We start from the raw sequence: 24,584 nt of genomic DNA, 5'->3' as shown, positions 1-24,584 counted from the left end.
GGTTGAAAGGGAGAAGACAGCGTCGCTGTCGGGTCTGCGCTTGCGCAAATCTCGGTACGAGGGAGGGGGGATTGAAAAGGAGACGGCGACACTGTCGATCTGCGCTTGCGCAAATTTGAGAGGAAAGAGAATTGAAAGGGAGATACTGTTGATCTGCGCCTGCGCAAATATACCACGGAGGGGGAAGACTGTTGAGTCTGCGCCTGCGCAAATGTACGAGGGAAGGGGCGGGGAACGGAGGGAAAGGGAAGAAGATGGCGTCGCTGTTGAGTCTGCGCCTGCGCACATCTACGAGGGAGGGGGAAGATTGAAAGGGAGACGGCGAGAGTGTTGGCTCTGCGCCTGCGCACTTCTCTCGACGAGGGGGGAGGGGGGAAAGGGATTGCAAAGGACAAGAAGATGACTCCTCCCCTCTCTTAGGCCCCGCCCCTTCCCCGAGCAGCGCGAGGAGGAGGAGGAGGAGGAGGCTGCGCAGCAACAGTCGGCAGAGGCAGCGGCGAGGATCAGAAGCGCAGAGGAGGAAGAGTCGCCTCTGGCACCATGGTCAAGATCGCCTTCCAGTCGCCCTTCGCCCACAAGGACGAGACCAAGAAGGAGGCGGCGGAGGCGCTGGTGGCCGAGAAGGTGAGAGCGGAGGCGGAGGAGGCGGAAGGCGGAGCAGGGGGCTCTCTCTCTCTCTCTCCTGCGCCATTGGCCGCCATTTTGTGGCGGAGGAAAAGAGGGATGAAAAAGGGGGGAGGAAACAAGTGCAGCCCCCCCTCGATAGGAATGGCCTCTTCCTCCTCCGAGAAGGAGACAGGCCAGCGGCACAAAATGGCGCCCAGGGCCCCCTTGGGCTCTTTGGGCCCCGCTTCTGCCCCAGTTCAGCCTCGGAAGGGTCTCTGAGACCCACATTTGGGGGAAAGAGAGGAAGGAAGGAAGGAAGGAAGGAAGGAAGGGGGCTCAATTGCATTTATTATTTGGCAATGATTATTAATTTATGTTACATCATAGACATATATAATAAACGTAACAGTTCTAATAGCAACTTCCAGCAAAGGGCTCACTCTCTTAGACATTCGTCTTGTGTTCCTTATTCAGCATAATCTAAAGCCCCCCAAAGGCACACAACCTAAAAGCCATGAAATGGAAGCTACAGGACTAAGCAGGGTTTTGGGTCGGGGTTAGAAGGGTGGTTTTGTTCGGGGTTCAAGGGGGTTTCTGTAGGGGGAATAAGGGTTTTTTGGGGGGATAAGAAATCTTTGTGGGGGGTTGAGGTTTTCTTCTCTGGGGAATTGGTGGCTTTTTCTTGAGGGTATACAACTTTTTTTGTAGGGAGCTATAAGGTTTTGGTTTGGTGGGTTAAGAGTTGGACTGTTACTCCGGAGAGCAGGGTTCGAATCCCAGTTTGGCCATGAAAACCCGTTAGGAGACCTTGGCGGAGTCACACTCTCTCAACCTCAGAGGGAGGCAATGGCAAACCAACCCTGAAAACATTTGACACGGAAACCCTGTGATTGGTTGGCCTCAGGGCCGCCATGCGTGGGAAATGCAAGGTTGTACGGTTGAGCATATTTCCAAGCCGCTGCATTGCTGTTCGCCATGTATGGAAGTGAGAGCTGGACATTGAAGAAAGCCAACAGATAGAAAATAGACTCATCTGAGATGCGTTGCCGGAGAAGAGCGCTGAGGATACGGTTGACAGCCATAAAGACAAACCAATGGGTCCTTGAACAGATCAAGCCTGGAATCTCCCTGGAAGCCAAGATGGTCAAACTGAGGCTGTTGTACTTTGGCCAAGATGAGGAGGCACGACTCAATAGAAAAGGCAGTAATGCGAGGAAAGGGAGAAGGTAGCAGAAAGAGAGGAAGAAGAGGAAGACCACACGCCAGATGGATAGATGAAATTGAGGAGGCTGCAGGCCTGAATCTGGGGCTTCAGTGGAGGAGGAGGAGGAGGATACAAGGGCTTGGAGCTTTCCCATCCACAGGGTTGCCATGAGTTGGGGTTGGCTCAAGGGCAGTGAACAACAACAACAAGGTTAATGGCAACCCCTTCTGAAGAAACCTGCCAGGAATATTCCATAATACATTCATTTTGAAGTCATCATAAGTCAAAAATGACTTAAAGGCACACAAGAACAAATTCACTCAGCCCTCCGCTTTCACAGGGGATCCGTTCCAAACCTCTCTCTGCAAAAATGGAGACTCGCCTATATCCAAGCCCCATACGCTTGAATGGGGCGGGGGTGCACCTCATTGAAAATAATGGAGGTCACGCCTCAGGAAACATTCAAGACGATGGAGTTCAAATTCGTGAGAAAGGAGGGCGACAGTAAAGTTAACCACAGCCCTTTCGCAATGCCTGGCATTTCCAGGTTCCTCTTTCATAATAGAATCAGGAACTGAGACAAAAGCTGGCTTACATGGAGGCCAAGCAAAAGGGGGCAGAAAGTCCCCAAGATGACAAAATGTTACAGTAGAAACAATCATTTAAAATGCTACATGTATTTTAATCATGGGAGGGGAAAGGATTTTGCACCCCTTTTGCTTGTCTCAGTGGTGAATTGGCTGCTTTTGCCAGGTGTGGATTCAGTGTTTCGGCTCCAGTTGTGCACACCTGGGAAGGGGGGGCTCATATTGGTGATGCGGTGGGACTACTGTCTCTTTTGACCCTCCATTTAAAAACTAGTGGATGAAAGTTGGCTATATGGAGCTTTAGCAAATGAGTGTGGAATATATGCCAGGTTTCTAAGGCCCCCTGATCTGTGGTTAAACTGGCATAATCTTATGGGGAGAAGTAATGATGAAAAATGCCACATGCATTTTAATTGAGAGTGGGGGGATGCTCTGTCTTCCCATTGCTCAGAGGTGAGTTGGCTGTTTTTGACTGGCATGGGTCCCAAGGTTCATCTCCAGTTGTAAATGGATAAAGTGTGCACACACTAGGAAAGAGTAAGCAAACAAACTGTACATTGGTGATGGAGTGGTGCTACTATTCCTTGACCCGCAACACCAGTGGACTAGCTCACAGTGTGAGATTGAAACCCCTGTAGTTGGAGATGGAAGACAGAGACTTAAAACATGTATAGGCATGGTTTTGGTTTCAACATGAACAAATAAAGTTACCTATGACAAAACAGAACCAAAGGGCAGTGCCTCCTAGATTCTTGCCCAACCCTGCTGTGTCATATTGAACCTGGGACCTTTTGCACTTAGAGGTGTCTTCTACCACCAAGTAGATGAATGCAAGGGAATTTGCATTCATCCTTGGTTCTTGTCTTTGGTGGTGGGTATTTTGTAAAGGGAGGAACATACAACCATTGCAGTTAAAAGGAAGCATGCTGTTTTTAACAGTAGAACTGATATTTTGCATGCAAGTAGTCTCCTCTGCAACTGAGAAAGAGTTTTGCAAAGTAGGTGCACTTGGAGCAGGCCATTTGTTTTTGGCACCCACAAGTAGGTCACACTCATGCAGTCAGGTGGGCTTCTGTGGGCTTGCTGTTATATAAACCAACCATTTAAGAAGCCTTGTCTTATTTTGCACCTTACTACCCATGTCTTCAAAGAAAAGCTGCAGCTCATGTTGATGTCAGGGTCTGACCTACTTTTGGGGCCATACTTGCTGGTTGTAGAAAAGAGGTCTGCTTGGTCTGACAAATCCTCTGTGGAGGGTCAGATGTTTTGTGTCTGGTATCTCAGATCCTCCATGGAAATCCTGTACTTTGCTTGAACCCTTAAGAGTGGTCTGCATATGTGCAAAGTTGTTTTTGCTCCAGGGTTGAGCCTGATATAGAAATGAGGTTTGATTGGTTTCCTGCGCTGTTTCCTGCGTGGGCCCTCAACAAAAGCTGATTCATTTCAGTTTTACCAGAAGTAGGAGCTGCTTTGTTGACAGTGTTCATGTTCGTGCTTGAACGCATTTGGAAACCTTGTCAAGCATTCTTCTCGCTGGGCCTGCGTGTTTGGAGGGTCTGGAGGCCGTTCAAAGTATCTGCTTTGTGGCAAGCATTGCTGCTTCATCTGCGCATACAAGTTGTAACTTGCTGGCTGTCTCTGGCTTCTTCAAGGGCAAATGACGGCTGCCTCTTTCCCTACACTGAGAATGTGCAGTGTGCTTTATGAAATGGTTACTCATTCGTAGATAAACATGTAGGGCAAAGTTATGGTTGGCAATTGGAAGTCAAACACAGTGAAATGCATGTAGGTACTTCTAGTAAGATTATGTAGGAATCCCCTTTTGCATGTCACTGGCTAAGTTTGTAAAACATAGGTGCTACTTTGGTGTGCGTGTGCGCGCACACATTTGTGTATTTGTATAATGATGGATGCTAAAATAGTCAATAGGTGTTAGCTATCCCAAGCAGTGGAGCTCTGCTTGAACTAAATAGGGCAGCATTGTAGCTGAGGGGCTTTTTACTATAAACTCAACTGTTTAAGATTAATACCCCACAATTGAAGTCTGATAGCTCCACATATATTCAATGGACCAAGAAACACTCCAAGAGAAAATGTATCTTACTATCCTGCATGCATGGTTGTGTATAGAGTGTATAGGCTTTCTTGTTTGTGTGTTAGAGAGAGAGAGACAGAGAAAGATTGACAGTGAACTGCTGCATGGTCAGAAAAAATCCTGAAGCACAATGCTGAAGGTTGTTTTATAATTGACATATTTGTTAGATCACTAACAATATACACAAAGAAAGGGTCGTGGCACTACATTATAGAATCAAATAAAACCTAGGATGCATTTTTAAAGGTTCATAGTAAGATTTGGGTGGCAATCCTATGCTTGCTTCACTGGGAGTAAGCCAGACACACTTGAACATGGGAATGGGGGGACCCTAAGCAGATTGTTTCTGTGGTTTAGTTCTGGTAGAAACTGGTCATCCCTAAATTTAAGATTCAAACTGACAAATCTCTTAAGACAGCAAAGCTTTAGAATCACAGATGGGTTCATGTCTTAAGCCATGGCCCTAAAACATTTTCATGGGAGCCAACTCTGCAAACACACCCAAGGTTTCCCATAGGAGAGCATAATAAAAGGCCTCACCCAACAAGTCTTTGATGAGACAGTCTTGCCAAGTTTCCTGGCTCTCAGCCAAAGGGGAAGGCGCATTATGCATCCAGAGCCCTGTCAAACATCAAACAGGAAACTGCTTTGTTTGTTGTTACAGATGTTTCCTCTGTCCTTAATCCACTTTCATTTTAAATCGAAAAATTCTGAGCTGCATCAAGATGTCCACGAACTCTAGTTTTTCTTTTTCCAGCAGCTTTGTGGGAGGCCTGGATTTCTTCAGTGTTTTGCACTTCGCTCTTGAAATTTTGTAGGCAAATTGAATGGTCATGAATTGGCCTAGCTGTTCACCAGTTGCAAATGCATAGTTCAAAGGTTGAAGGCTATAGATTAGTACCCAAGGATGTGTCCTCTGTGTGTGTATATACAGTACCTGGCATTCTAGCAAAATGATCCGTTATAGAAAGGCTGGAAAAGATATCTGGCTGAACTCTTGGAAAGCTTCTCCCAGTCAGGCCTGGGCTATATGTCAGGGTAGCAGACCTGTGTGTCTTTTAATACTGGTCTGTGCACATCTTCCAGCCATGATCTGATGTGGGATAATGTGTACTCACAGTATTTGTCCTTGCTGCTTGAACAAGTCAGAAACTTCCCATGCATGTTTTGTTTGGCGTAATATTAACCTGAATGCAGGCTTTTAAATCTTCTAACATGGCAGAGTCATAAGCCGGAGAACACATACTTACTGCCATGTTCAGACCAGGCCATTATAATGCAAATTTTGCTGAATTGTAAAAAGGAATTATGAATTGCACAGTGCTAATGTTTGCATAATTTGTGGTCTAGTAAAAGTAGTATTTGGAGATTCAGGTATGCGTCAGTTAACGGAGTAGATTTGGTATCTGACATGGAAAGGTGACAATGTGTAAAGAATAGGGATATGTTTCTTCACTACAAAAAAAGAAGAGCATTCGAACATGTTTTGTACAAAAGTAACAATATGCTTGTGTGATATGAAACAGATAAAACTTTCATAAGTAAACAAACACTTTTGGAGCCTTCTAGAGACCATTTCCATGCAGCCTTCACTATCCTTATGATTTACATCAGGGGTAGGCAACCTTTTTGAGCTAGGGGCCGGGTTGCTGTCCCTCAGACAACTGGGGGGCTGAAGCCAAAAAATAAATAATTAAATATTTTTTTAAAAAAATAAATATATAAATAAACCAGGACAAATGTAGGACAAAATTTTCAAATGGAAGACACTTTTTTTAAAAAAATGGAGGACACGTGAAAATCTTTGCAGATTTTTTTAAAAAAATGTTAATATAAATGCATGTTTCTGAGGCTTCTATAGACAATTGCCCCCCAAAGGCCCCGGCGGCAATCGGCAGCAGGACCGGGCGGGGGCCGGTCCCAAGGCCTCGCCGGGCCGCATTCGGCCCGCGGGCCGCAGGTTGCCTACCCCTGATTTACATTTTGGTGACCAAACTTACAGAACTATGTTTGTTTTTAAACAGGTTAGGGATAGCTGGCTAGGCAGGCCTGTCTGTTTTCCCCATTTTTTCCTGTTCTACTGTTTGCATATATTCAGTATGGGATTCTGGGGGTAGCTCCTGTCTACCTTGCCTTTTGTAGGCAGACACATGGTGCTACAGTAGGATTAGCTGGAGCAGTGGCCCCCAAACTGCTCTTTAAGGGATTTTGGACTTCAGCTCCCAGAATCCCAGATAATTGGCTGACATTGTTGAGGATTCTGGGAGCTGAAGTTCCAAATCTCTTAAAGGGCACAGTGTGGGAAGCACTGAGCTAGAGCAAAATCCCATTCTTGGACAGCTCAGACTGCATAGCTTTATTTGCTGTAGGCATACTGCTACAACCTGTGTTTTTCCAGTTCTCCTTCACTATCCTCCCAAAACTGATGCTGCTTTAAAAAAACTAACTAGACAGAGGAGAAGGAGGAAAGACATGGCTGAACAGTGAAAAAAAGACATTGTAAAAAGGATTTTCTTCATCAAAGGCCTTGTTTACTGAGGTATGCCTGTGTAGTTAACATTTTGAACAACCTTACATTGCACAAGAACAGGGGTTACCTTTGCTGTTTCCTGATTCTTCTAGGAATAGAAGATTTAAAAGCTTACTAAGAGATAGATATATAACAATGCTTATGTTGTCTGGCTTCCTTACTCTAGCTTGTGGGGAAAGTCCCATTTTTCGAGGTCCTTGCAGGAGAACGAGGCTAAAAGTAGATAGTAGTAAACATTTTAGTTTACACCTTGGAGTACATTGTAATCTTAGCATGTTCCTTCGACTAGCGAATGAGAAGGGTTTTTTTTAATGTAGTTAAAGCAGACTTCAGTTTAAATGAGCTGTACACAGCTTTTGACATACTTGATGTCTAAGTGTCCTGATTACTCACCATAAGAGTGCATAAGCCTTTGCCTCAAATGCTGAGAAGCAAGTAACCAGTATTGCTGGGAATTCTTCCGAAATGTGTGAGAGGCCTCCTTTTTTGCTTACGCAGCTACCTCATCCGTAGCTGCATACTTCCTAGGTTTGGAGGCTGGGGCAGGTTGCAGCCTGACAGCTTGATGCCTGCTCTTGATTTTTTCCAGTTGCTTGCTTTCAGCTAAGTGGCATATTGAAAGCTGTAAAAGGCGTCTTGGATTCCTACATGCATCAGATGTCGGGGTGCTTGGGTAAGCTACCAAATGAAATTTTTGAGCTTTTGCATGTCCATGCAGAGACACTTGATGGAGAATCACAGTTATATTAAGGAAAACACCAGGATTTCACGGTGCATCAATCTAGGCTACTAGATAATTATCTGCATACATGTACTTTGGTTGTCAGCCCTTTTGCTGTTTTGTGATAGAGCTTTCTTTTAGAGGCCAAAAACTCTAGTATTTGCTGACACTCGTAGCTGCTTCAGCAGAGTATTTTGGGTTCTGGAAAGCACCAGATTATTTTTACATAACTGAATTTATTCTGACTCTGGTGCTGACGCTTCCTTTTCTCCGACCCGTGATAACGTTCCTCTTCCAAACTTGTGTGTGGATAGACAGGGATTTCTCACTTCACTGTTCGCTAGAGAATGGAGATTTGTCACTTCACTTGCTTGTTGGGTTAGTTTTATGGTACTTCTGGGGCTCAAATTGATGTGAATGAAAAAGCATTAAAATAATTTAACTTGCCTATGTTCAGTAACATAATGTTAAGATTCCTAGCAATAACACAAGTGTTACAGCAAAGGTTGTACCTACTACATCAAACTGAACAGTTTATGTTCTGTTGAACATTTTAGGTTATGGATGATACTAAGCTAAATGGCTTTTGGTTATAGGAAAAAAAAGAGAGTGAGGAGTTCCTTGGTGGTGTAGTAAATATGTTCCATGCTATATTGTGGACATTACGCTTAGAACCAAGGATTGGAAGATCTACTTAGTACACAACCACAAGAAGTTCAAGGACTTCAGTTTAAGGTCCAAATCACACTGCAGAAATACTCCAGTTTGAGACCGCTTTAACTGCCTTGGCTCAGTGCTAAGGAATCCTGCGAATTGTAGTTTATGGTGGCACCAGAGCTCTCAGAGAAAGCTAAATGTCTCAAAACTACAGTTCCCAGAATTCCCTAATGTTAACCAGGGCAGTTAAAGCGGTCACAAACTGGATTATTTCTGCAGTGTGTTTTGGACCTAAGTGTAATTCAATGTGTTCTAATTGTTCATTCACATTAATGTACACTTATTAAGGAGAAAGCAAGTGATTTAGGACCAGTTTTGCATTGCTAAATCAACTTCATTTAAATCGATCCTGTTCCAAGGCCTTCTGGATTAGCCAGAAACAGTGAATCCAACAGAAATGTTGCTTAGTGGGTCTTTCTAGGTGTCTGTGTAGAATTGCAGTCCAAAAACAAGCATCTCATTTGAACCTGAGTAAACACTACATATCTTATGAACCTCCAGTGGTCTGTGCAATCTGCTTTGAACAATGTTAGAAGGAAGATTAGAATATGAAAGCAGCACAGTGAATTAAAACAGTAAATGCCAGCATCCCTTTCCTTTGTGAAATATAACAGTCTGGCCTATGGTGATGGTAGGGTTCAGTCCTTGCATGATGTGGAGGAGAAACTGAATTTTGCTAATAGAAACTCTGGAGGAGAGCAGTTACAATAAACAGCCTTGGAACAGCTGGTAGGTTTGTTAAGTCTCTTAAGAAAATGCTACACAATATATTGCGTTGTTCCCTGTCACTTATAATATGTGCTGCTGAAGACGATGACTTTGAAAAGTACATGATTCATATATTTTATTATGTTAAAGGATGTTTAAAATACCAGAAATGTTTTTAGTGGCTTGGAGAGAAGACAACTCTAGTATAGTTCTGAAAGTTAGTGAGGGCTGCTTGTTCAGCTGTAGTGTTTTAAAGGCATTTGAAGTACTGTGAAGAACCTTTTGTTTGTGTTAAAGATTACTACTGTGATATCCTTATGTCAAAACATGTCTCAAGAGCTTTGTCTGGTACTTAGTCTTTTACCTTGAGGAGTGATGTTATCCTCCTAGTTCAAGGTTAGGAGTAATTTAAGAAAATCTTGTTTCTCTTGTTTTAAGACAAAGAAGTTAAGCACATTCTCTCTTTCTTTCTCCTCTCCCCCATCCCAGGATCCAGAAGTTGCGACACATGGCCATGAAAATTCATCTGGAAGGTGTCTTCTGACTCTCTTGGGTCTTGCATTCATCTTAGCAGGAGTGGTGGTTGGTGGAGCATGCATCTACAAGTACTTTATGCCAAGGGTAATGGAAAGACTGTCCTTCTTTACTTTTCATTTTTGCTGGAATAAAGTTGGCAAAGGAAATGCAAACATTTCATAGTGAAATAGTCCACATGTTGGAAGCATAGCATATAATTGAGTTGGAATGTGGGCATAAATATCAAGCTGCATCCAAAAGCATTGAAGAACTATGACACTTAGAAGCAAATGTGTCCAGGTTTCCTGCATAGGGTTTGTTTCTGGAGAAGAGAAAACTCTTTCTTGTCTCTTGTGTGTTTGCTTGCCATGGTTGCAAGTACACTGCATCCCTCCTTTTGCCCATGATCAGCTCCAGTAGTGGCAGGCATCTCCATAGTTTCTTCTTCATGGTTCTCAGAGTCCAGAGACCACACATGAGCTATGTCTCCGGAGTGATAGGTCTTTGAAGGATCTCAGTTGACCAGCCAGCAGCATCCTTCCCAGCCTCTTTCCATGACCAGATTGGTAGAGTATGGCCCTATACAGACAGGCCAAAATAAAGCTGCTTCAGATCACTTTGGAGGTTTGGTGTTTGAATGATACATGCATCCTAAGAGTCTGGAAGCTGCACCAAAGCTGCACTCCAGTCCTTAGGACTGGATCATGGGTTTGGTGCAGCTTCTGGACTCTTAGGACACATGTATCATTTAAACAGCATACCTCCAAAGTGACTGAAGGCAGCTTTATTTTGGCCTGTCTGTATCAGGCCTATGTTTCTTTGTGATGTCTTTGCTGCTTGCAGTGACAGCAGGCCAACCTGCTGCTTAGGTGTCCTGGAATGATTTGTTGGCCATGGTCATGTTAGAGGTCATGTTAGGGATCAAATCATAGGTTCCTGGGGAAAACAACAGCTTTCAATTAATACTTTTCACTCATCAGGACATTAAAAAGCCAAATATAATATATACATACATATGAAAAGGCTGGATCATGAGTTAGACAAATTTTAAATAGCTAGTTTTAGATGAAGCCAAATTGAAGCAAAATGATTTTTTCATCATTAGGAGCAATCTGAAACATGGTTTCAGACACTTTCCATCACTGAACTACTTTGCAAGTGTAATTCTCATCACGAGCACATACATAAGCAGATTTGAGATATGTAATAGTTTTCATGTTCTTGACAAAGTTTAATCAACAAAGCGTTGGGCCAAGAAATTAATTGAAATATTACAAATATTCATCACTGCTTGCCAGAATTTAATTACCCCCCCCCTTTTTTTTGCAGTGCCATCAGGTATGGGAATATGGGGAGTCGGCTTTTTCAGTTTGATAAGATAACTATATTGCTCACCCTAATTGTTTTTGGGGTGTTCGCTACTGCTGCAAACCTTCTTACCAACTATCATGTACATCTGATGAAATAAATAATGGATGGAAAAGAATTCTTGTGAAGTATCTTGTATATCTGCTTATTGTTATCCTAAACAACTGTGAAGTATCTGCATTCATTTGAACCCGAATACACACTTCTTTCAGACTTGTTGCAAGAAAACACCAGTTTTTGAAAATCAGTTGTCAGTCTTTCTGATTTATTTTTTTTAGCTGCAGTAAATTGTTATCAGGATAGCTCTTGTGTGCATAACATTACTAATTTAATTCAGGCAACACTGCAAAAGTGATAATATTCCTAAAATACATTCCAGTTGTGACAGTCTCTTTGCCTTGTTAAAGGAATCTACTTTGTGTCCTTTGGGGAGGATTCCATGATTGAAGATATGAAAGGGAAAAGCTTAAACCTTGTGTGGGGTTTATCTCCAGAGAGAATGTGCAGTGTCTCCCTGCCTTTACACACACACACACTGTAGCCACTTCTAGTATTTGAGATTTTCCTCCCACTTCAGCAGTAAATGGATGAACAATCCTTTGGTGTCATAGCTAATTGTGAGTTAGTTGCGCCTGCGTGCCTGTTAATCTATCCCCAAAGATGTTTCATAGCTGCTTATTTTTATTTTTAGCACAAAGTGTTCCGTGGGCAGATGTGTTACGTGGGAGAGGACAATCCGGATCACGCGGGAGAGCCATACTTCCTGCCCATTGCCGAAGAGGCCGACATCCGCGAGGCTGATAACATCGCCATCATTGATGTTCCTGTTCCAAAATTCTCAGACAGTGATCCTGCAGCTATCGTTCATGATTTTGACAGGGTGAGTTGTGAAACGTCTGGTGTTCTTCTTTTTGATAACTTGCTATTTTAATGGATTTTCATAAAAGGTAGTGCAAAAGATCGAGAGAGAGGTCTTTCTCCTTCCCTACAGATAGCAAAATGTTGCCCATTTCTAGTTTGTTTCACTTAGTATGGGGGAGGAAAAGTTGCCTTCTGAAAGCGGTTACTACAAATAAATCTTTATATGCAAACAATGGCAAACTCCATCTGAAAAAAGTGCCAAGAAAATGCCATGATAGATTCGCCTTAGAGCTGCCATAAGTCAGAAACAACTTGAAGGCGTGCAACAAGAACAAACCAGTTTTTCCAATGAAGTATAGTATTTTAGCCACAACTTCACTGATTGTTTCCTGGGTGTACCTTCCAATCTGCAGATACTGAAATAAAAGGAGACAAACCATGAAATTGCTCTGTTAGCTGGACATAGGAAGCAAACAGCTCTTGAGAAATAATATCCCTGAATATTATTATTACAGATAAGCTGTGCTGACTAGTCATTTACAACAGAGGAATGCTGTTGGAGGAGAAGGCTTCCTATTAAAGGAAAGGAACGTCTGGCTACAACCCGACACTTCAAATGTTGTTGCACTTCCAGTTGCTTACCAAATTTCATCAGACAGATACATTAAAAATCAATGCACTTTAGAGAGAATTTAAAAAACAGCATTTATAAAGTAGTTCAACCAAATGACTGAGAATTTCTTCTTGTCTCTTTACAGCTCCTTACAGCCTACCTTGATCTGCAGCTTGGCAACTGCTATGTGATCCCTCTGAATACATCCATTGTTATGCCCCCACGGAATCTGATGGATCTTTTTGCAAAACTAGCGGTGTGTATTGATTTATCTCGGTTTAGCTTGGAAAGAGACAGTCTTTTCTTTGATGACATAATATCCCTGTAGCAATACAGTCTTGTCTCATTAGTGGTGAGTACAAGCTGGCTAATGTTTCTAGAAACTTCAGAGTTACTGGTTAGTTGCACTATTATTCTTACTTTATTTGTTATAAAGGCAGCTACCTGAAGTTGGCCTCATTAAGGATTATAAGATAATGCTTTCTTTCTGTGTGCTTGATTTTATAGTATATAGTGAAAGTTCAGATAGGATTTTCCAAGATAAATTGTGGGTGCAAGTCTATAAATATAGGTCTGCCCAATATAAACGTGGCTTCCTACAAACTGAGCTTGTTATTTTTGAATATGAAGAATATGTCTTGTTTATGATAAAATTAGGTCTAGTTTATAATAAAAGTAAGAAAAAGAATCATACCAAGAATTGTATGTAACAATAATGAGGCAGATTCTAGATGTGGCATGTAGCTCATCCCAGCTAAAGACTGCATGTCTTGATGCATCTTAAACTGCTTTTCAGTAGACTAAAACTGATTTAAATTAGTAACTTAAACAACAAGGCCCCATAACAGATTAAATATTTTGCCAGTTTACTACTGCAAAGAGAAGTAAATAATCAGCTTTGTGGTTTTTGACATGTTGGCTGAGGGCGTCTGAAACTGGACTTCCTTCTGAGTAAGCACATTTAGAAACGGTTTTAAGATGACAAAAGTGGCCTCCTCCTCCTCCTTATTAGGTTTTGGTTCCGTTGAATGTTAACTGCCTTCATTAAACTGTCTGAGCTTCTAAATCCAGTCCCAGTGACCTGTTGACAACAACTAGGGAGACCGGATTAACTGTGTCCCCAGAAAGCTCCCGTTGTGACTCTTATAATCTTGTTTACACCAGGCACTGTCTGAATAGCTTATCTGTAGCCAGTGAGTGACTGAATTGGGAACTGGGTGGTTGCATCCTGGAACAGATATCTGTGTGTACTTAAAACACACTTTATTGGTGTTAGTTGTGCATTTCTGTTGTCCCAACAACCTTAACTGCAAATGGTCTTGAATAGTTAGTTGCTTCTTCCAAAATAAGGCCTAGTAATATGAAATGGCAAGAACACATTGTAGTAGCTTTCAAGCGTGGCAGTCTGGATGTTGTTCATTATGGCTAACTCATCCTTTGTTTCTGATCTTGTCACCCTCCCCAAAAAACTTAGGTTTGTCAGCTCAACCAGATATCTTCATGCAGTCATGTGCAGGCACATATCTGCATGGAGAAAAGCTGTGTGAGCAGGTTGCTCATAAACCTTTGCCTCATCTTTTCGTAAGACTTTGCTTCCTGACCCTGCTTTTCAAATTTGACACTCCGTACAAGTTGAAAGAATTACAAATGGCTCATAATAATAACATTTATGTTATTTTTCCCCCTTACAGACCGGTTCATATTTGCCTCAGACTTACCTTGTTCGTGAAGAAATGGTTGTGACAGAAAAGATCGACAATGTTTCTGATCTGGGCATTTTCATTTACCAACTCTGTGTAGGGAAGGAAACTTTCAGACTTCAGCGCAGAGATAAGACAAATGGTGAGTTTCAACTTCATTTTTGTCTTAAACAGGTGGAAAGAAAGGGCCTCCATTAAGCTGTTGAAAGAATTTTGCATTTAGCAGTTTAAACTAGCTTTTTTAATTTTTATTGTTTCATAATGGAGTGGGCTTCTCTTCAAAACTTGTATTTCAGAAAACAGGGGGTAATTTGAGGCCATATCATCGGATTAAACTCCAGTGAAAGTCAGAATGAAAATTTTTGGTGGTGGTCAAGCATAACAAGAGTTTTGAGGCAAGCAGAAGGCGAATGAATATTCAAGGAACAATTGAATTGCACTACCAAATAGTTCAGCCGAAACTTTCTTGATAGCAGGGAGATGGCTTGGATTATTTGGTTCAGAATTTAGCCTTTAGAAAAAAAGGGGCAGTTATATTTGCATAGAAGGCAGATGTTTAGCATCATCACACTTCTCTTCAGCTGCATATTCACACAGAAGAAAGCTGTGAAATGGGATTGAATCATGCTTATAATTTATTGTTGTTTGCCTTCAAGCTATTTCTGTCTCACAGCAACCCTGTATCCAACACACAAGCCACAGTACCACATTGGCTCTGATGGTTTACTGAAGGCTAAATATTATGTATCTAGAGAAAATAGAAATCTGGTTCTGAAGTTGTGATCTAGAGAGTTTGGGGTCATCCCAGGACATTGGGATCCTTTATTAAATGCCTTTTTATTTGTGGTCTGTCTATATCATGTATACAGTGCTCTACTTTGGAACCTTCTAGATCTTAAGAGTTTTGGTGGGTGATACACCATTCCTCCATACTACACAAACCACAAGGAGGCGGGGGGACTATGACGACGACTAGTACTTAGTTTTGCTTCAGTTGCCACAGCAATAACATGCATAGGACTTTTGCTTGGTTGGAGTATTGTTTCCGTCCAGAATCTTTCCCTTTCTGTTTTGTTAAGGGTCTTTTTTGCTTTTTGTGTGTGTGTGTTTGCTTTTCTGATTACTAGTTCTTGTGTTGTTGGTCCTTCGGTGCCTATGGCCTCTGTGGTGCATGTTGTATGGAGGGGAACATTCTTCTCATGGATGGACACAAGTATCTCCTTTATTTGGGAGAGAAGCACTAGGTTTGTTGCTGTCAACGTAACGTCAGTTTAATTCTGGAGCCCTCTCAAAATCAGTCAAATAAACAAATCCCTTTTGTGAGAGGAAACCCTTCAGTCTGTAGAGTAGGGGTTCCCAAACTTTTTGACTTGTAGAGCCGCTAAGAGGTCTACCCTATGTCTTAATGGTATTTAGGAGTATATATAAGAATATACTCTTACTCTTTAATTTAATTCAGTATTTATTTCTTTCCTTTTCCTGGAGTGGCTGCAGAGCGCCTGGGAAGTACACAGTCCCTAAGGGCTCCTTGGAGCACAGGTTTGGAACCACTGCTCTAGAGGAACCTTCTAAGATATTACTGACCTCCAGTGAAGCTCCAATAGTCTTTCTGATGCAGAGGGCAGCAAGGGGAAAACACCTCTAAACAAAACATGCCTAGGGTGCAGCTGCACTGTAGAAATAAATCAAGTTTGTGCCACTTTAAGTGCTGTAGCTCCATCCTGTGGAATCCTGGGATTTGTAGTTTTATATGACCCTGCTGTCTTTCCTGAAAGAAACTCGTTCTGGAAAGAGTTAGAAGGCAGCAGGAAGGATTTGTGAAGAAGTAAATTAAGGCAATTCTATCTTGCAAATAGAGGCAACCATGAAAAATTCCTAATCAGGAGTAACACTTCTCTTGGTATTATTGTAAGCACTTGCATGAATAATATTACCTTGGAAAATTATATATCTGCACAAACACATAATCTTTCCTAAAGTCATTGGATTCCACCACAGGGTTTTGAATTAGAATTTGTTTGGATTATGGAGACATCTGTGTTAATGACCCCTATGACCTCTTACAGAAATGAATCTTTACTGGAAGAAGAAATTCCAGGTTAATATTGTGGCTAAATTCAGTGTCATATACAGTCTTTCAGGGGGAGACGAATCCAGCTGACTTCTTATTTGCGGCGCTCCACTTAGTTAATTCCTGTTCTGTTCTTTATCTCTATCCAGGCCTCCAAAAACGTTCAGCTGAGAAGTGCCATTCAATCCGGCATTTTGAGAACATGTTTGTTGTTGAAACCAAGATCTGCCTGCAGTGAAAAGTACAGGGTGGAAAGTGACAATCACACATCTTCATTAAGAAGTCCAAGCTTTACATCTTAAAACTTCAGAATTAAAAATGTGCAGTGATAATCAAAAGCCTTATGCTTTTTTGTGAATTGCTTAGATTAAAAAACAAAGGGCAAACTCCAAATTCACCCTAGGTTCCCTGGTGCTGCTACATTTTCCAGATTCTTAGTGTGAATGGAAACTAGCACTTAAACCAATACCTATTACTCACCTGAATGTCTGTTTCAGACCTTTTTTTAAACAAGGAAAAGTACAAGTACCCAGATCCTGCATAGTAGTGTTACCGCCACCTTGACTCCTCACATTACGACAAAACTCTGGTTTGCACATTTTTGCTTAGATTTGTAAAATTGTTCTGCACTTGGTTCTCCTATAGAAAGCAACACTCATCATGACTTCTAAGGTTTATTTGAACTTTATGTGTGTAGCATGTAAACTTTAACCTTGGTAATCATAAGCAGCTAATACTGCTTCTCCCCCCCCCCCCCCCCATTTTGTGCAATTACTGTATTGAACTTGTATGTATATTTGGAACCTTCCCTCCGCTGACCTTGCTACTTACTTTTCTCTCTTTTTGTTTTTGTGATATTTAGTTGTATATCCAAGCACAGTTCCTACTTAAGCTTTTATGTTAGTATTTTGACGCTGAACTAGTTTCAGCATCTTAATTATGATGAGCTTATGTAATTACAACTTGATTTGGCCAACTGTCAATGTTTCTGTAGCTGTAAATTCCCTCCTGGCCTATCTTACGAAACCTTTAGAGCAGAACTTCTTATCAGCAAAGTAGCACTAGTAAGCAATCAAAAAGTATTGGCTGAGCGCATACGACTGTGGAACAAGACGGTTAAAGAGATTGCTGGTGAGTTGCTAATTTCAGTGTTTTATAAAGGACTTTATATTTCACACAATCCTGCAACCCTCTAATAAATGTTTCTCTAAGACTATGGTAGTGACATCTGTTTTTAAAAAATTAACCCCGTTCATTTATTACAATATTTATCCCAGGATATATCAGAAGATCTCTGGAAAAGTGTGCCGATAATATCACTAAGAGTCATTTAAACTGTCTCGAATCATTAAGCAATGTACTGGGTTAAAACAATGGGAAACCATGTGAACAGATCGCAACAACTGATTGTAAAGAGAGCATGTTTACACTGGTATTATTGTAGCATGGCAGTCTTGTACTGAAAATGAAATCAAGACTTACTATGCTCTCGCAGTTCACTTAGTATTTGTTGCAAGAACCAGTTTCATAAGAGTGTTCTGTATTTGTGTTTAGAGCACATGTTCCCAAGTTACAGGCAATTCCTAGTCGGTGGGATTTTCAATAGCTAGGCATCTAGTATTCTTTCTGCTTCTGTTTAACAACAAAATATAGAATTATGTGCACATACATGGGATTTGCTTAAATTTGGTAGCAAAATTTTCATGATGGTTTTGAGTGGTGTTAGGTAGAAATGCCTTCACTCTGCTTCCTTCATTTCTGTTCATCCTTCCATACAAATACATCGCCATCTTAACAGGGAATTTCAGGAGTTGATGCTGTTGAAGCCTCCCAAGCTTGCTTCATCTTCGGTCTCAAAATCTTCAGGCTGAAAGTTGGCACACCTTTTCACAGTTGGGTATGACTGACACCTTTCACTCAGTGTCTGCATCATGTTTTCCTTTGGAGATTTCTTCTGCAGGAACAGAAACTTTAGGCCAGCCCAGAGTTCAACACTTGAGAACATTCCACACTTTTCATCAATGTGATTCTATCCAGGATCCAGTAGGGGAAAAATAGAAATTAGAGCTATGATCTTGTAGATTGGTAATTTACAATACAAAAGAATGGTCTTTCAAAAGACACACTCAGGTTTTGGGAAAGTGGGTCTGACCCAGAACTTCATACGTAAGTGAAATGAAACAAGGTAAGGTTGGGATAACTGCAGAAGCAGGAGATATGCTTTAGCAATGAGATACTGAAAATCTGTGTTTCCCCAGTCCTTCACCATTCTCCTAATGCTTTTAACACACGTAGCTACAAAAGGATTGAGAGTAAAATAGGGACTGGGCAGTTATACAAATATTTTTTTAAAAAGAGCTTCTTTGTGAGAGGGTTTGTGAACTGAGCTGTGCTTGTATTCAAACCTTTGTAGCCTGGCAGAAGGCTGGCATCTGTAGGTAAATATCCACAGAATGAGATGGCTGGCACTGTGAAAGAGCACATCTTTGTCAAAATGAATGGGGAAAGAGGAAGGGAAGAAACGTAGCAACTTTAATACTGATATTTTAGCAGGAACTTTTGTGGATAGCAGTCCACTTCCTCAGATCCAATTACAGTGATGTTGAAGCCTCAAATTACGAAGATCAGTACAGTTGTGGGACCTATCTGTATGCACCTCTCTGTGCCTTGTCTGTCCACTAGATGGCAAAGTTGGCAAACAAGAAGAAATAACATACTTGTGTTCTTCAGGAGTGAAGCATGTTTATGTTTGATGTCAACAAAAGTGAGGGCATATTCATGTTTGAAAGGCCAGGAGGATTTCTGGGAATCTTCTATGGGGTGCCAGTGAAATTTTCCCATCAATCTTTATGGATGTTGTAATAGAGGATTTGCTTCCATATCCCTGAGATCCACACCATAAATTTAGATTTCATACACCTTTCTCAACCAAAGACAGCATCCTTTGTGTTTCTGTCATCACAACTATGCTTATACACGATGGCTGGCATCCAGCTAGTGACGTGCATAGGTGTAATACTGCAAGTTTGCAAGACTTGGGTCTCTTCCAGATTGCAGAATTAGAGCACTTTGATTCCATTTCAATTGCCATGGCTGCATTGAACTGAATCCTGGGGGTTTGTAGTTTGGAGAGGTACCACAGCTCTCTGGCTGAGGATTTTCAGTGTGTGAGTGTGCCTTCAAGTCACCTGCCAACTTAGGGCAACCTCATGAATTTCTTAGGCAAGGAGTCCTCATAGGTTTTCCATTTTATACAAGGGACAGCATTTTGCTGTGCCATTGTATTTAGTGGAACTTAAGCATACATGGTTTTTGTTATTCACGGGGGTTCTTGGAACCAAGCCCCAGTGGATAACAAGGGCCCACTGTAGAAATATATATAAACACTATCCTTAAAACAAAACAAAACACAACCACATCGGTTACAATCCAAAATCTTGTCCGAATAATTGGATCTCCTGAAACCAGAGCATCCAGACACAAATCAGAGTCCAGGAGTAACCCCCCAAACTGCAAACCTGTGTTTTCAGGGGGAGTGTAACCCCATCTAATATGTACAGACTGAACCCGAATTTCCAAATCTGTCTTTTACCTGACCTGGAGCCCCTGGTCTTGTCTGGATTAAGCTTCAATTTGTCTTCATCCAGTCCAGCACCGGCATCATTACAGTATTATCATTAAGCATCATTATTTTAAGTGTTAGAGATTATTTTAGCTAGCTTTTTTTTTAAATGAACCACTTTGGGTCCAATATTCGGAGGCCCCACATCCTGTTTGATCTTGGAAGCTAAGCCGAGCCAGCCCTGGTTAATACTTGGATGAGATACCACCAATGAAAACCAGATGCTGTAGGCTACAGTTCAGAAGTAAAAGCCACCTCTCAGTATTCCTTGCCTAAGCAAACCCTATGGAATTTGTGGGGTCACCATAAGTTGACAGGCGACTTGAAGCCACACACAGTCATAATTGTAGTAACAGTGTGAACGCGGGGAGTGTCTAACTGTAAAAAATAAACCCGAACATATTCCCAATCTAAGTCTTTACAGTAAATAGCTCTAGCTTTTACAGATTCATGTTCAGCACATTTCCTGAGTGCCTAAGGGCAGAGTGCTGTTTCACATCCTCTCGGCACAAACATTTTCTTTTCTCAAGCCATGTGCGCTGTTTCAAAAGATGTGGTAAGGGTAGATACGATAAGCGTGTGTGATAAGGCCCATTGCAAAGATTGAAAACAGGTATTGTTAGGAGTAAATCATTGGCTGTTTTCACGTTTGCCATCTTCCTGTTGGAAGGGGAGTGATAAACTGCATCCATGGCACTTACAGAAAGTATAGGATTTAGTCCTGTACTTTAAATTCCTGACACAGGTTCTTGCATATTATGTCCAGCTGACATTATTGAGACAGGTAGAAGCTCAAATATCTGATGATTTATTAGTACAAATTACTTTCTGGCTTATGGTGACCCTAAGGGCAAACCTATTACTTGGTAGGATTTGTTCAGGGGAGTTTAACTATTGCCTTAGTTTGTGACCTGCCCCAGATGGGTTCCTATGGCTGAGAGGGAATTTGAACCCTGATCTCTCAGGCTCCTAGTCTGATACACAAACCACTACATCACACCGGCTCTCCATTTCTGCAAATACCTATTCTGAATCTTTTAATTTCATCTATTTTAGTTTTACAGTGTAGTTTGGTATCTAGGTCTTAGCTGACAACAGTGCTCTTCAATTGCTTTATGCTCTTACCCACACACACACACACCTCTGGGAACAAGCCACAGTTAACACTCAAGACAGATTCCAACAAGTAAATGATCTTCAATTAAGCAGAGAAAACTCCAACCCAAACCATTTCTCCATGGCATTTTCCATGTGGTTAACCCAGTTCATCTCAAAGGAAATCATTTGCATGCGATAAAGCAAAAAACAAAGATCTTCAAGGCCTTTGGGGCAAAGGCTGTAATACTCTCCTTTAGACCGAGGGGAAAAAAGGTAGCATTGTGTTAGAAAAATCTGATAGCAAAACCAGAATGATTCAGAACAAGAGAAAAGGCTTGCAGAGGGCCACCCACATCTGAGAAGTCCTGCTTCTCAGCCTGAGTACAGATGCTACTTTTTTGGACTACAAGGGTCCTTTCACGTTAAGCAATGATAGCACTATATTCCATTTTAACTGCTATGGAATCCTGGGATTGGCTGTTTAGGAAGAGAAATTTAGCATCCTGAGCCGGAACGCTCTAGGTCTCACAAACTAGAAACCACAAGATTCCCTAAGATGTTGCCATTTAAGTTCTTGTTGTGTGCCTTCAAATCATTTCTAATGTACAGTGACCCTAAGGCTACTCTATAACAGGGTAAGATTTATTCCAAGGAGCTTTGCCATGGCTTTGAGGCTGAGAGAATGTGACTCACCCAAGATAAGAGCAGGGGTTTGAACCCTAGTTTCCAGAGTCATAGCCCAATGCTCAAAGCACTGCACCACACTGCTTCTCCTAAAGTGGAATATACACTTCTTGCTTGTGACTCTATAAAGCCTCATGCCCAAGAGCGCCCCCCCCCCCCATTCATTGGGGTTGGCGCAGAACCCTGCAAATAGAACACTATTTTTGTTAATGTCACTAGGCATTTCTAGGTCCAGCACAACTTTATGGTCAACATCAGGTGGAAGGTGGGCATAGAATTGTGCTGGAGGACCTACAAATGTCCAGAGAAGAGTTTTCTATAGGTCTTTCAGTGGGACTCTATGGTCAATTTCTGGCAGAGTAGCACTAGAGAATCTAGGGATTCCTAAAGATAACATGAATCAAATCCATGCAAGACAAAGCCGCAAACGTGGAGGGCTGACTAGTGCTATCATTGTGTTGTGTGAAAAGGTACCAAATCCCAGATATCCTAGTCAGCATGGCAAGTGGGAGATTAGTTGTCCCAGAAAGTAATTTTCCCAAGCTCTGTACATAGCCTAGGTATCTCAGATGGGATCTTTCAAGGGCCTAGGGATGGGGCTGTAGGAAAAGATTTAAACCCACCTTTCCCTCTTTCCAAATATCGATACAGTCCTCCCTCTGAATTTGCGGGGGATCCGTTCCGGACTTCCCCGTGAATTTGGAAATTCACATATGTTCAAGCTCCATTGCTTTGAATGGCCGCATGCTCCTGTGTGCATGTGTTACAGGCGCGTGCACCATTAACTTTAATGGAGGTCCATGAAAATAGAGGGGCAACAGTAATGTTAACCAAAACAGCAACTGCAGAAGCAGACTGACTGGGACTTCAGCAAGCCCTCCTGCCTCCTTTCATGACACTTGCCATCTATCTCTTATCTGAATCAACCCTGTGTGCCCCATCCCACCCAGTTCCTTCCTTCATCTGCTGGCAGCATTACCACGTCTGAGTTCTGCTTGCCGTATCAGAGTGTTGTGATCCCTCCTTTGCCTGCGCTGTGGTTTCCACTCTGCCGTTATGGCGGAGGCAGAAGAGAGCGAAGGCACTGGCAGAACAAAGCGAGAAAAGTCTGTTGCACTGTGTGTGTGGGTAGAAGCAGGGGTTTTGTTCCTAGCATAGATGTTCTTTTATGTCTACATGTGTATATACATGTGCATATATGTTGGTGGTGATGGTGCAGAGACCTGGTGCAAAGCAACTCCAAGTAGCTAAAGACAATGAATAAAATATGTCTACAACATGCCCTCCAACATTTCACAGAGGAAAACCATGGCCACACCATGCCCCTATGCTGCCATGCGGCTTCATGCTCCCTCACCTATTGACTGGTCACAGGGTGCACATAGGAGCTGCCCAGATGCCCTTGTACCCACAGGACTGGACTGTAGAAGCAGCTTCTTCTCATCTCTCAGAAGTGATGGGTCCTTCTTCACTTATCCTCACATGCACAAAGAAAACATGAATGACTCTTGGAAGCATTCTTGCACCCAATCTATGATGGAGGATGGAAAAGAAGCACCCGAGGAGAGAGAAAACACCTGTACCCTTGTGCTCCAAACCACAGGCAAAGTTGTGCTAGCAGAGCATGATGCTCTGCCAGTGCAACTATGGCCATAGTTTTTGAACATGGAATGGGGGGGCACATGTTTGCTTTGCATGAGTGCGTTGAAATGAGGTGGATTTCCCAGTGACTTTGACAAGCGCCACACTAGACCAGGTTTATTATGTACCAAAAAATAGATTTTTAATAAATTACCTCCTTCCGACATATTAAATTAACAGTTTGTAGTCAGGTTGACATGTACAAAAACAAATTGAAAAGTTCAAGAAAAGCAAAATGGGTCCCTTCACAGTTCCAATAAAGAAAAGCAAAATGGAGGATCATCCTACTTTACTACTTTGCTTCCACTGACGTCATCATTTTTGGGTAGGACTTTTTTCTTCTAACAATATACTTATTATAAACAGGTGTGGGCATGGTCTGTTTCTCTGAAGGCTAATATATCTGCCAGGTACAAATCTACCCAGCTCTGTAGCTCCTCTGAGGCTGAGAGAGTGTGACTTGCCCAAGTTCACCCAGGGAGTTTGCATGACTGGTTGGGGATTCGAACCCTCTTCTTCAACCCAATACACCATGCTGGCTCTCCCTCCAATGGGGCTAATGTGGCCCCTATTCTCCAATCGCTGCCCACCTATTATTTAGGCTGATGTTACCGTCTCAGATTACAAAGAACATTGCCAACATAATTTGGAATATTACTTAAAATCAGTAGCATCAGTGGAAACATCAGCACTCCATGGCTGCAGTCCAAGACTCCATGGCTGCAACCCTCAGCGTAGCATAAATATGTGCATACAGACATATGCTATGCTGAGTCATACACCTTCCCTGCAACTTACCGAAAGCCTCTGAAGACACCCCCGGGAACATGGCCCTTTGGTGCTTCTGTGTAAATAGGTAGGAATGGAGAAGCATCTGGGTATGTCCCATAGCAGATGTTTACTGAATACAACAGCAATGAGAAGCTGGAAGGACCCTGGGATGTCATCATTTTGCATCTGGCTACACAGACATGGCCAGACGCTTCTTCAGTCCTGCCTGCTTGCTGCGAAGTATGAAATGGCTGTCCAGTGTGGTTTCAGGACCTTTACAGTAAATTGGGGGGCGGTTTTGAGTACTGTTGAGACAAAATGGGAATACTGACCCCAAATAAGGATGAGCACATTCATGATAGGAAGAGCAAGTACATCTCTATACTGCTTATCAGTGAACTAGCACTCCCTAAGTGGTTTACAACATGTAAGCCAATTGCCCCCAACAAGCTGGGGACTTATTTTACTGAC

General features: G+C 42.1%; 1 protein-coding gene across 1 annotated transcript; it reads left to right on the top strand.

Moving 5' to 3' along the window:
- Window positions 1-433: 433 nt before the first annotated feature.
- ITM2A (integral membrane protein 2A) lies at window positions 434-17,513 on the top strand. The gene is made up of 6 exons (XM_089536523.1): window positions 434-624; window positions 9,658-9,789; window positions 11,744-11,932; window positions 12,672-12,782; window positions 14,218-14,368; window positions 16,447-17,513. Exons 1-6 carry the CDS (start codon window positions 541-543, stop codon window positions 16,533-16,535), a joined length of 756 nt encoding a protein of 251 aa, XP_089392649.1. The 5' UTR covers window positions 434-540; the 3' UTR covers window positions 16,536-17,513.
- The last annotated feature ends 7,071 nt before the right edge of the window (window positions 17,514-24,584 follow it).

This window comes from Sceloporus occidentalis, unplaced genomic scaffold, assembly GCF_023333645.1.
Source record: "Sceloporus occidentalis isolate IW3139 unplaced genomic scaffold, rSceOcc1.0.p SCAF_8, whole genome shotgun sequence".
NCBI classification, from domain to species: Eukaryota; Metazoa; Chordata; class Lepidosauria; order Squamata; family Phrynosomatidae; genus Sceloporus; species Sceloporus occidentalis.
Note: the sequence above shows the minus strand (reverse complement) of the source record. Positions and strands in the feature narration are given on the sequence as shown.